This window comes from Ipomoea nil, unplaced genomic scaffold, assembly GCF_001879475.1.
Source record: "Ipomoea nil cultivar Tokyo-kokei standard unplaced genomic scaffold, Asagao_1.1 scaffold0519, whole genome shotgun sequence".
Taxonomy (NCBI): Eukaryota; Viridiplantae; Streptophyta; class Magnoliopsida; order Solanales; family Convolvulaceae; genus Ipomoea; species Ipomoea nil.
In genome coordinates, this window is record NW_017616947.1 from 2668304 (window position 1) to 2680840 (window position 12537).

The following is a 12537-nucleotide window of genomic DNA, read 5'->3' on the forward strand; positions in this document are numbered from 1 at the left end:
CTCACAGCCTTTACCACTACAACTCTTCTAAAACACCTACTCAGGACTGAACCGTGCATGCCATAACCATCTTTGGTGTAGCACTTCAGCTGTCACAGGTACTGGTTTGTAGTACAGATTTAAATCACAATTAATATAATCAATATTAAAGCAGTAATGTAGGAAGCTTGCAGATGAGATTAGAATTTCAGAATTGGCAACTTCCTCTTTCATTTTCCCTTCCTTATATACTGTACGTAGCTTCCATTTCACCATGCCTTGATAATAGCTTTCACATGTGGCTAGAATTCTTCTCAACCACATCTTCTTTTAACTTGAGATCTTCAGACTTGCTCTTTGTCCAACTTCTTTAACAATAAATCTCCACCACACGTTTTAGCTTGGTCCAAAATACTAATTACAAATCATGCTAATTAACATTACATATTAATAAAATAAACTAATAAATTAGCCAATCTAATGTGTACTATTTTGTACACTTACAATCTCCCCCTTTGACAATTTATTTGGTAAAACAATAGTATCATTATACTTTGGGAAAAAGAAACGAATATATTTTATTAACATCCCATAGTATACGTACTGAACATATAAAGAAAATTAAATATGCAAATTTAAATCTTTTAGGACCTGACCAAGGCTTATTTGTGTGTGAAAATTTATTTTGGACCTTGGTTGATGTTGACTCACAAACTTCATCCAATTTAATAAATAGTGAATCATGCACGAAAAAGTGTTGTATCAAACATACCACATATGTCACGCTTTCCAATGAATTACTCCCCCTAACTTGGTGCTTTCCTTTCTTCATATGCGTTCCAAATAAACCCAATTCATACCATGCATTCCAAATAAACCCAATTCATACCATGCAGTCAACATACCAAATATACCAAGACATTCATATTTTCATACTTAATTCATTCATAGTCATCCCAAAAATAATTTATATAGTACCAAATTATTAATATACCATTCGAACCAGGATTAACATCCATACCAAAATATTCCAAAAACCAAAAACTTACCAAATATCCAAACATTCCAAAATACTCCCCTTTTCTCCAATACTCCCCCTTTGTTTATGCCAAATAAATGACAAACAAACCGGTGAACATCATTCTAGTGGATTGGATTAACTTGCAGACGGGGTGCCCGACTCAGATTCATCACTCTCAGAAATAGAACCAGTGCCAGCGCCAGGGTTAGATCGAATCCGAGCATAGATAGCCTCCATTCTGGCGATTTCTTCCAACTGAGCACTCAACAATTGTTCTAAGCCATCAATGGTTATTTGTTGAGAAGCAACCGAGGTCCGGACTTGTGCAATTGACGCTTGAAGAGTGAGAACAATTTGACGGCGATCCATGAGCGTCGGAGGTTCCTTGATAGCTGTCGTAGGACGGGGATTCGGTGCAGAGGCAGTGTCAGCTGATGATGCAGGGGCAGACACAGAGGGCGTGGCAGTTGGTGCGCCGGGAGTGATCAAAAGCGTAGCTCTATCATCATAGTGATCCTTATTTGTCAACCAATCATCATATTTATAGACCGAGGCATTAGTAATCACCTCCTCATCCGTGTAGGGCTTGAACCCGTGTTCCTGTAGAAGCCCAAAAATGAGGCTAGGAAATGGTAGGTGTACCTTAGGTTCCCAATGTCGCACAAACTGAGCAAGATGGCCAAATATGATTTCTCCAAGATTGAGTGGAAGCCTGTTCCTGATCTTGTAAAGAAGGGCAGCAAGCTGGTCAGACACAAGATGATGACGCACAGCAGGCATCCAATTTGTTGAAGCAAGCCGTAACAGAACAGAGTAGACCGTGGTGAGTTTTAAGCTTTCAAGTCCGGTGTTTGGCCAAGTGACGATCTTGTTGTGAGTTAAAGCAGCGGCTAGGAGATTAGGACTCGGGTCAGGAGCAGCTTGATGATTTGGAGTACCCAAATAGGAATTAATTGCTTCCGGGCTTAAGGGATACCATTTATCCCGAATAAAGACTTGTTGAAATCGCGGTGACCCCTCTGAAAATGTATCCAATGTTAAATTTGTGTAGAACTCGGCAGTGAGCCATCTGGAGTACGGACCAATATGAACAAGTGAGGTAAGCAGGTATTGATCTCGCAAAATAGGCACAATGTTGCATTTTTCTGTCAATTCCTCCACATTGATGGATTTTTCCAGAATAAAATTCCTAGTAGCATGAACATTCCAGTCAGACATCAAATCTGGAGACAGTAAAATAGGATGATATTTCTTCTTGGGTTGTTTCATCTTTGAGCCAGAGCGGGCAGTAGCAGTTGCAGGTGTAGGGGCTGGACTTGGTACTGGGCCTGAAACTGATCTGGATCTTGTCATTCTGGGTGGCAAAGTGGATCCTCTTTTTGATTGCTTGGAATCAGACAAGTAGACAACATCCTCCAATGCTCCAATTTTTCTTTTCTCGGCTGTACCTGAAACAGTAGTTTTTTCTTTCCCTTTTCGGGAAGATTTCCCCACGGGCACAGAGATAATGGGAACAGAATCATGTGAGGTGGGCACAGGGATGGGGACCTCTGCTGATTTCGAAACTGGAATGGTTATGGGAATAGAAAATGCAGCACACGCCATGGGAGACACATATTGATTAATATTTCGAATGGTGAAGGGAGATGACACAGCATGCATTAAATCAGATAAAGGCACAAGATTTTCAGGTAATTTATGTGAGGAAGACTCATACGGATCACCTTGTAAAGGAATAGAAGGGGCACACAATTCACTTGAGGTGGACACAAACTGGCTTGGCAAAGAGATGTTAAAATCTAGTTTTCTAGAAGCCGAAACCGATTCATCTAAGGGAGAAGAAACTACCATGGTTTCCGGGGATGAGAGCTTCAACTCAGATTGTGGCGGAGGCGGTTTGGTTGATTCGGCCGGAAAAGTCCACGGCTCCACAGATATGAACCTAGCCAGTGCTTGGATCTGTTTGACTTCCCTGTCCGAGAGTCCTTCAAGAAGGCCTGCATGTTGCTTGACCGTTGCAAGAACTCGATCCGTATCATCAGATGTAAGCGGAGATTCAGCGTTGATGATGTGTCGAAAAAGCTCCAATCTTTCGGATTTTGTTGTGAAAATGGCGAAGGGATTGTCGTCTTCCATTGTTGAAGGTTCAATGTTTGAGAGTGGTAAAGTTGAAGATGAATGATGTGGGTTTGGCGTGTAAGTGCAAGAAAGACAATAAGGCTCTTTAATTAATGAGCTTCTCAAAAGTTGTGATGGATGGGATGAGTGATGTGACTAGTTTGTAGGGGTAGTAGTAGAGTCATATTAGGAGAGAGAGGTGGAAGTTGTTTGAAATTAATATTTCAATACATATTATGTAATGGTGGAATTAATATATATATAAATAAGGTAGCCGAGCCGAATTAAGGAAAAAGAAGGTATATGGGCGAGAAGAATTAAAACTAAGTTGGAAAGATTTAGAATTTTCCTGCAAACATAAAAAAAACAACAACTACGTTAAAAAATAATTAAAGATTATTTGTTGTACCTTTGTTGATGATTAAGCTGTAGGATTGCAAACACCAAGGGCAGCTCTGAGCAGTTCAAATCTCGATTTGTCTAACGGTTTGGTGAATAGATCTGCAAGATTTTTATCAGTTGGAGTATATTCCAAGATAATTTCTTTCTCTTCGACTAGCTCACGAATAAAGTGGTGTCGGATGTCTATGTGTTTCGTCCTCGAGTGCTGAACTGGATTTTTTGAGATGTTGATTGCGCTGGTGTTGTCACAGAACAATGTCATATTTTGTTGTTCTATACCATAGTCAGTTAACATCTGGCGCATCCAGAGTAATTGAGTACAACAACTACCCGCCGCTATATACTCAGCTTCAGCTGTGCTGAGTGAAATCGAGTTCTGCTTTTTACTGAGCCAGGCGACTAGATTTTTTCCGATGAAGAAACATCCGCCTGATGTACTTTTTCTGTCGTCAGCATTTCCTGCCCAGTCAGCGTCACTGTATCTTGCAAGATTCAGATTAGTATCGTTCGAGTACCAAATACCATAGTTTATTGTACCTTTAACGTATTTTATAATACGCTTTACCGCCTTTAGGTGTGACTCTTTTGGATCGGCTTGATAGCGTGCACACATACCAACACTTACCATAATATCTGGTCGACTGACTGTTAAGTACAATAGGCTGCCTATCATACTTCTGTACATAGTAGAGTCTACAGATTTTCCTTTTTCATCTTTGAACAATTTTGAAGTCGTAGAGATAGGAGTACAAGCATCTTTTGCAGATTCAAGCCCAAATTTGGATAGAAGATTTTTTGCATATTTTTCTTGCGAAATAAAAATCCCTTCTTTAGTTTGACTTACTTGTAGTCCAAGAAAATAGGTTAGTTTGCCTATCATGCTCATTTCGAACTCTTTTTGCATTACCTTGACTAACTGGTCTGTCTCTCCTGGTTGTGTGGATCCAAAAACGATATCATCTACATAAACTTGAGCAATTGTTATGTGTTTACCTGATCGTTTTATAAATAACGTTTTGTCCGATCCTCCTCTTTTGTAGTTGTTCTGAAGAAGATATTGAGTAAGTCTTTCATACCAGGCTCTTGGGGCCTGTTTTAAGCCATAGAGTGCTTTTTGTAATTTGTAGACATAGTCTGGATGATGTGGATCTTCAAACCCTTTTGGCTGAGCAACGTATATGTCTTCTGAGAGATATCCATTTAAGAAGGCTGTTTTAACGTCCATATGAAACAACTTGAATTTTAGGGCACAGGCAATCGATAGGAGTAGTCGTATTGACTCTAGCCTTGCAACAGGAGCAAAAGTTTCGTCGTAGTCAATTCCTTCAATTTGGGAGTAGCCTTGTGCTACAAGTCGCGCTTTGTTTCTAGCGATGTTGCCAGCTGCATTGGTTTTGTTGCGAAAGATCCATTTGGTACCTACAACATTGACATTGTCAGGTTTGGGAATTAGAGACCATACCTTATTTCGTTCGAATTGTCCCAGTTCTTCTTGCATGGCCTTGATCCAGTGTTCGTCTGTTAGAGCTTCTTTGACATTCTTCGATTCGATCTGTGAAGTATAACAAGAATATCCCGCTAATTGAAGATAATCACGTTTCGGTTTACCTCTGGTTTTTATGCCGGAACTAGGATCTCCAATTACGTTTTGTATTGGATGAGCTTTCTGGATGCGAGTAGGAATATCAACGTTACCATGATCAGTGTCAGATTCAGACTCAGACTCAGTTTCTTGCTTTGGTTGAGTTGACATGGGAGATGGCATAGGAGACTCTGGATTAGGTTCAGGACAACTTGTGTCAGGTTCTGTCACTGGTTCAGGACGAGACGTTGTGATAATGTCACTCGGTTGATCATCGATTACAACGTTTGTGGACTCCATAATGGTTTTGGTAACTTTGTTGTATACACGATATGCCCTGCTGTTCGTTGAATAGCCGAGGAAGACGCCTTCATCGCTTTTTGTTTCAAACTTTGCGACAGGGTTTCGATCCTTCAAGATAAAACAACGTGATCCGAAAACGTGAAAATATTTAATGTTTGGTTTCTTACCTTTCCATAATGTATACGGAGTCTGATTCGTGCCTGGACGTAGATAGACCCGATTGATGATGTGACATGCAGTATTCACAGCTTCTGCCCAAAATTTTTGAGGTAGTCCTTTGGCATTGAGCAGAACTCGTCCCATTTCCTGAATTGCGCGGTTCTTTCGTTCAACGACTCCGTTTTGTTGCGGTGTTTTCGGTGCTGAGTATTCATGTGTGATTCCTGTTTGGTTGCAGAAGGTATCGAACAAGTTGTTGTCGAATTCTCGTCCGTGATCACTTTGGATTCGAATGATGGGCTCATTTCTTTCTTTTTGGAGTTTTAATGCCAAAGTTTTAAAGGCTTCGAGAGTTTCGGACTTGTCCCTGAGAAAGGTAACCCAAGAAAAACGAGAATAATCATCTACGCAAACTAGTATGTATTTCTTACCTCCAACACTTTCTGTTTGAGTTGGACCAATGAGATCCATGTGGATCAGTTCCAAGCAGTGACTTGTGTTTATAGTGTGTTGCGCTGGATGAGAGGATTTGGTTTGCTTTCCTGCTTGACATGCACCACATATGGTTGGTTTGACTTTCAGCTTGGGTAATCCACGAACACCTTCGATTTTCACAAGTTTGTCAAGAAGTCTGTAACTTAGATGTCCTAGCTTTTGGTGCAAAAGCTCAGTTTCGTCTATATTGATCCTGCAACACAAAACATTGTTAGTAAGAATATAGCAATTATCAGTTGACCTTGTACCTTCCATAACACATTGATTTGCTTTGTCTAGGACACTGCAACTATTTTTGTTGAAGCTCATGTTCCAGTTCTGGTCACATAGTTGACTTATACTTATAAGATTTGCATGAAGTCCTTTGACTAGTAGAACTTTCTCCAGTTTTGGCAGACCAACTACGTTTAGCGTGCCTATACCAGTGACTTGTCCTTTTATACCGTCGCCAAAAGTAACTTCACCTTTGCTTGTGTTTACGTTACTCAGAAATTTAGCATTTCCCGTCATGTGACGTGAACACCCGCTATCGAAGTACCATTTTTCTTCTCGGCCTGTACTTTTGGAGTGGAAGGATACGAATGAGATATAATCTGTCTTTTTCACCCAGATTTGTCTTGTAAAGGGTTGAATGTTCTTGTTTTTGAACTTCTCGATTCTTTGATCCTTATAGAAGTAGTAGCATTCTGGTCTGGTATGACCCTGTAACCTGCAATAATGACATACCGGGTTATAAGATTTATAATATGGCTTGAGTGATCTTACTGTACCAACACGACGTGTCGCTGTGCTAGACTCTGGAATATCTCCTTGACCAGGGCCTGACGCTTTGACAAACACCGTTTTGTCTTTTGAGCTGTTTCCTGTGAAACCTATACCAAATTTTGCCGAAGTCTTTCTTCCAGACTCAAGGATTTCGTCAAGTGTAGACGTGGTATCCATCATTTGGATTTGGCGTTTGTAGGTGTTCAGCTCCTGTTTCAGAGTCTGTACCTCTTGTTTCAGTTTTTCTTCTCGGGCCAATGCCTCTTTAAGGAGCAGATCCCTATCGGCTATTTGAGTTTGATACACTTTCTTTGCAGTTGTTACAATCCCTATTTCACTAGTTAATCTACGATTTTCTTTCCTTAGTGCTGCCCATTTGGGATACAATTTATTAAACTCAATTTCAAACGATGATTCACTTGACTCTAAATCTTCTGCAGAATTATACTCGCCTCCTTCTGAGTCAGCAACATCTTCATGACACGGTCCAGCAGCCATATGTGCAGTAAAGGCAACAAAATTACCAGAAATTTCGTCTGAGTCAGATCCTCCTGTTTCACCGTCCGAGTCATTATCACTCCAAGTAACTGCTGACATGGATTTCTTGCGTCGAAGATAGGTGGGGCACTCTGCTTGTACATGTCCGAAGCCCTCACATTCATAGCATCTGATCCCTTTACTGGTGGATTTCTCTTTGGACTGTCCTGGACGTGAGCCAGAAGACTTGAAGGTTGATGAACCGGATTTAGAACTCGCTTTAGATGATGACGCCCCCTTTTGCATATTCTTGTTTCGTGAACCTTTTGACACCTATTTCAAAAGTTTAGAAAATTGTTTAGTAAGAAATACAACGGGATCATCACCTATTTCATCTAAGTCAGGTGCACAATTATTTTCTTCAGCGGTAAATGCTACTGTTTTTTGTTTTTTTTTTTGTGTGATCTGTTAATATTTCCATCTCATAAGTTCTTAGATTCCCCATTAGTTGTGTTACAGTCTTTTTCTCCCAGTTGTCATGTTCCTGGATTGCTGTAACTTTCATCCGGAACCGAGGTGGCAGTGATCGTAGAATTTTTTTCACCAACTTTTCTTGAGTGAACGGTTCTCCGAGGACCATAGCTCGATTTGCTAGCTCTTGCACACGAGTGTGAAAGGCCACGATGGTTTCATCTTCGTTCATCCGAAGCTCCTCGAAGTCTGACTGTACCAGCTGCAGTTTAGATTGTTTTACCGACGATGTGCCTTCGTAGGTAGCCTCTAGTGCTTCCCATGCACCTTTAGCTGAATCATGGCCTGCAACAATAGGAAATTGACTTTCATGAATTAGCCCATAAATAATATCTAGTGCCTTATCGTTGTGTCCAGCACTTGTTTTCTCAGCTTGGGTCCATTCATTTTCAGGTTTCGTCACTCGAGTCTCATCCTCACTGGTACTGGCTTTGGTTGGATGTTCCCAGCCTGTTACAATGATACATCATACTGCTTCACCTTGTGCTTTGAGATGAGTGCGTGTGCGCACCTTCCAATATGCATAGTTGTCACCGACTAGCTGGGGAAGAGCTTTAGTGTGCTCCATTCTGTAACACTCAATAACCCGTGAGATTGAACAATTTAACAAAATCAGAAATAATAATATTAACCGCTGAAGGATTGAGATCAAGGGGCACGGAGTAGCCAGATCGTCAGACTAATAACTTAAGTCTGGAGGCTTTGATACCAATTGAAAAAGCCCGTGTATCTTGAAATCAATTTAACACTAAGGATTCTACTTGATTTTATGTTACGAGACAATTTCGCTGTTTAATTAAACCAATTTAATCAACGTATAAATAACGAAATTGAAAGCGTAAATAAAGAAAAGACACAGTAGAATTGTTACGCAGTTCGGAGCTCCTTCTCCTACGTCTGCGGGGCAATCCACGTCTGCCCAATCCACTAGATGTTCACCACAGAGTATTACAAGAGGTAACTACACGGCTCACAGCCTTTACCACTACAACTCTTCTAAAACACCTACTCAGGACTGAACCGTGCATGCCATAACCATCTTTGGTGTAGCACTTCAGCTGTCACAGGTACTGGTTTGTAGTACAGATTTAAATCACAATTAATATAATCAATATTAAAGCAGTAATGTAGGAAGCTTGCAGATGAGATTAGAATTTCAGAATTGGCAACTTCCTCTTTCATTTTCCCTTCCTTATATACTGTACGTAGCTTCCATTTCACCATGCCTTGATAATAGCTTTCACATGTGGCTAGAATTCTTCTCAACCACATCTTCTTTTAACTTGAGATCTTCAGACTTGCTCTTTGTCCAACTTCTTTAACAATAAATCTCCACCACACGTTTTAGCTTGGTCCAAAATACTAATTACAAATCATGCTAATTAACATTACATATTAATAAAATAAACTAATAAATTAGCCAATCTAATGTGTACTATTTTGTACACTTACATCTAACTTTTTACTCCACTTTATACTTTGTACTGCGGTGTCACATTCTAATAAATCTAAAAACATAATGGGGATTGTTTTTATTTTTTCAATTTTCTTTATCCAATAAATTTTGTACACGTTATAAAGAGTTATACTCAATACTCAATGAGAATACATCTATCATTTTCCATATGCTACACAGTACACACTTCACCTTTAATTGCTTTCATCCTCTAAAAGAAATAATGAAAGGCCGCAATAAGAAATCTCTCACCAAGTACTAGAAATCGCAGGGAGAGAACCGCATTCTCGCCGTTTTCGGATCCAAAATTCAAGATCCGTTTTGCCATCACCAGTCATCAGGTCGCGAGGCGGCCAATGTTCTGACGAACGATTGTTTCGACCGGAGGTGAAGACAGCAGCGTCGTCGCCATCGATCCGGATCATCGTCGCTGTCAAATTTCCGGTTGTTTCGACCTGCGACAATGATTCCGTCGAGCGTACGGCGACTACGACTCTATGAGCCACCTCCCTGTTGGACCGCGACCGCTTCTCTTCCTCTAACCTCCTACCTATTGGACCGCGGCGAGCCATCTGGATGGGTAGAGAAAAAGATTATTCCCTCTATTTTCTTTACCTGGACGGCGAGCCACATTTTCGGTCATCGCGGTGAGCCCTCAACGTTACTCGACTAAATCAGTGAAGCCTGTTGTGTGTGAAGCTATTACTGATGGGTAGAGAAAAAGATGAGTCTACGGAGGTCTTTTTGGCTCTAGTCCCATTATTTTTAGGCATTGTTTTGGCTTGCAACAGTTAGCCGTTGTTTCATCTCTTTGGCTGGTTGAGGATGTGGACACAACCAGAAACATATGTACGACATCGACAACAGAAACATATGCTTTTTAACCCTGGTGAGAGGTATTTTCAATACATTTTTACATGAGAGCTGTCTATAATGATCATCTACATGAACTATGTGGAATAATCTGAATATTTAATTTGATAAAATTTGGCATAAAAATCTGATATTGAATGTCTATGCAATATCAATGGCTTCTTTGATTCTTTTGGATCTTTGCACATACTGCTCATGTTAAAATGTCTTTCTTGATGTGACCAACATTGTATGGTCGATGCACTTGTTGTCAAGTGACAAACTATTGATTGTGCCACAAATTGCTATCTCATGCTTTACAGCGATATGAGTTATCACAAAAGAGCACATATTGATTTGCACTTGATGGTAACAATTCTTCACTGTAGGCCATATATTTTGAGATTTCTCTTAAATCTCTTGGGAGCCCTGTTCGAATGGCAAATTAAAGCCATTATTTTATACACTTATTATATGATAGTCCTTGTAGGAATGTTTTAATCAACAAGTGGTTATAGCATGAATTTTCAAACATAGCATTGCCCAGAAGGCGAATTCATAGCACTAGTTATATGATAATAGCACTACGACAATTTATATGACTAATGTCAAGACTTAATTCTGATTTGGGAGTCAAATGGTTTATTTGTCCAAATTCATGCATATTGATGGTGCTAATTTTTATCATAAAATTATATGGCATGAGTCTTGAATCTTGAATATCTCAAATGTGAGTATTTGAACACAATAAAAGTGCATATTTTCAATAATGTTTTGCCCAGAAGGTAAACACTTAGAGCACTAATTTTTATTTGACACCTTTTAGTCTAAACCATTGGTTAGATTCATAGAGCCTACGTTGATCCCTGAAGGATCGTATGATCCTATGATCAATAAATTATTGTGATCCATTAATGTATAAAATGGACGCATGATCTGAGAAGTTAATTCTCGTGGGTCACCCGGAATTATTTGACAATTCATAATTTACTTCTCTATGATTAATTTTCTGGACGGGTTTTACTTCTCGGATGGTACCTTTTCGGATGGTACATGAATCTGTGGTACTCTAGTAGAAGTACATAACTAAAAATTATTTAAAATAGTGTGGGTCTCATTGTCATATGTGATAGTCACCTTGTACTCCTGTAGTAGTACATGACCAGCTTATAATAAGTATTTTGAATGTCATTGTTTTTTTAAAAGACATCAAAATTTTAGTTTTTTTTTTTTTGTAGGAATGTACTTTATAAGTTCCGAGCCTTTCCTACTTGGCAATATGCTTGGTCATCAGATCGTTTTTAATAAAGGTCTAGAAGACCTCAAATGGGATTGATCTTTAAGGTGACTTATGACTCATGAATGAAGTTTGCAACTTCTATTTCTAATGCTATGCTACTGTCCAAAAGTCAAAATTGACTCACATCATGATGGTTTGCCTGAAGCAAACAACTTGTGAATTTTTTTTTTACACACAGTAATCTCTGCCTGAAAATTCTGACCGATGCAGTTTGAAAATTAAATTCGTGAAAAATACTTCTTGAACTCCTTTTGGAATGAAATTTTTCCTGGAGAACCTAAACTTGTGTCATTTGATATCTATAAAAAGTTTTTGTTGAAAATATGCTCCAGTTATCCCAGAAAATTCTGTAAAGTTTTGGCAGTGTTCTGTCAATTATTTTTCTGCCTGGAGCAATGTTGGAAAATATTTCGGGAAAAATACTTTTAGACCTTGGATTGACATGAAAATTTTTGTGTACATTCTAGACCTGATGAACTACATATTTGAAAAAATTTTGTGCCTAAATGTGTTACCATTTTTCCCCAAAAAATCTGAAATTCAGGTCACAATTCTGAAAATTTTTGCTGTTTTCAGCTTGTATATCTTGTTATTTTGTGATGCTTTCATACTTGTATGAAACTATGAAATAAAATGAGAGCTTGCTTGGAAAAGTACTGTTTTTTACTCCCTGAAATAAGAATGAATGGGTCCAGCAGCAAACATGTGCTCATTATTCTTGTGTGTACCAAACATGATACTCTTTATTTAATGGATGTGCATGACTAAATTGAGTTTTGGGTGTCTAAGACATAAGGGACAAATATATCACATTACATGTGCTTTCTCTTTAATTGACATCATTTAGCATATAATCTCTTGATTATGTTCATATAAGAGATTTTGTTATTTCTCTTGTTGGCAATTTATGATTTGCTATAGGCCATAGTTATTGAGATTTATCACCCAACTTATAAGTGGGAAAATAGCATGAATTCTCAATATGGTTAGGTTGCACCTGTCGTTGCTAAACCTTACCTTGCATATGATAACAATTAAAGGCTATGACATGTTTACCGTGCTAGTTTCTGCTATAGAAACTCTTTGACATGAGATTT

At 39.0% G+C, this 12537-nt stretch overlaps 1 protein-coding gene across 1 annotated transcript; it reads right to left on the reverse strand.

Moving 5' to 3' along the window:
• Positions 1–1135: 1135 nt before the first annotated feature.
• Positions 1136–3136, reverse strand: LOC109174067. Its single transcript, XM_019323359.1, has one exon. It carries the CDS (start codon positions 3134–3136, stop codon positions 1136–1138), a length of 2001 nt encoding a protein of 666 aa, XP_019178904.1.
• Between the last annotated feature and the right edge of the window lie 9401 nt (positions 3137–12537).

Excerpts from the sequence above, each read along its gene's own strand:
- LOC109174067 (XM_019323359.1), bottom strand. The coding sequence starts at position 3,136 with ATGGAAGACGACAATCCCTTCGCCATTTTCACAACAAAATCCGAAAGA.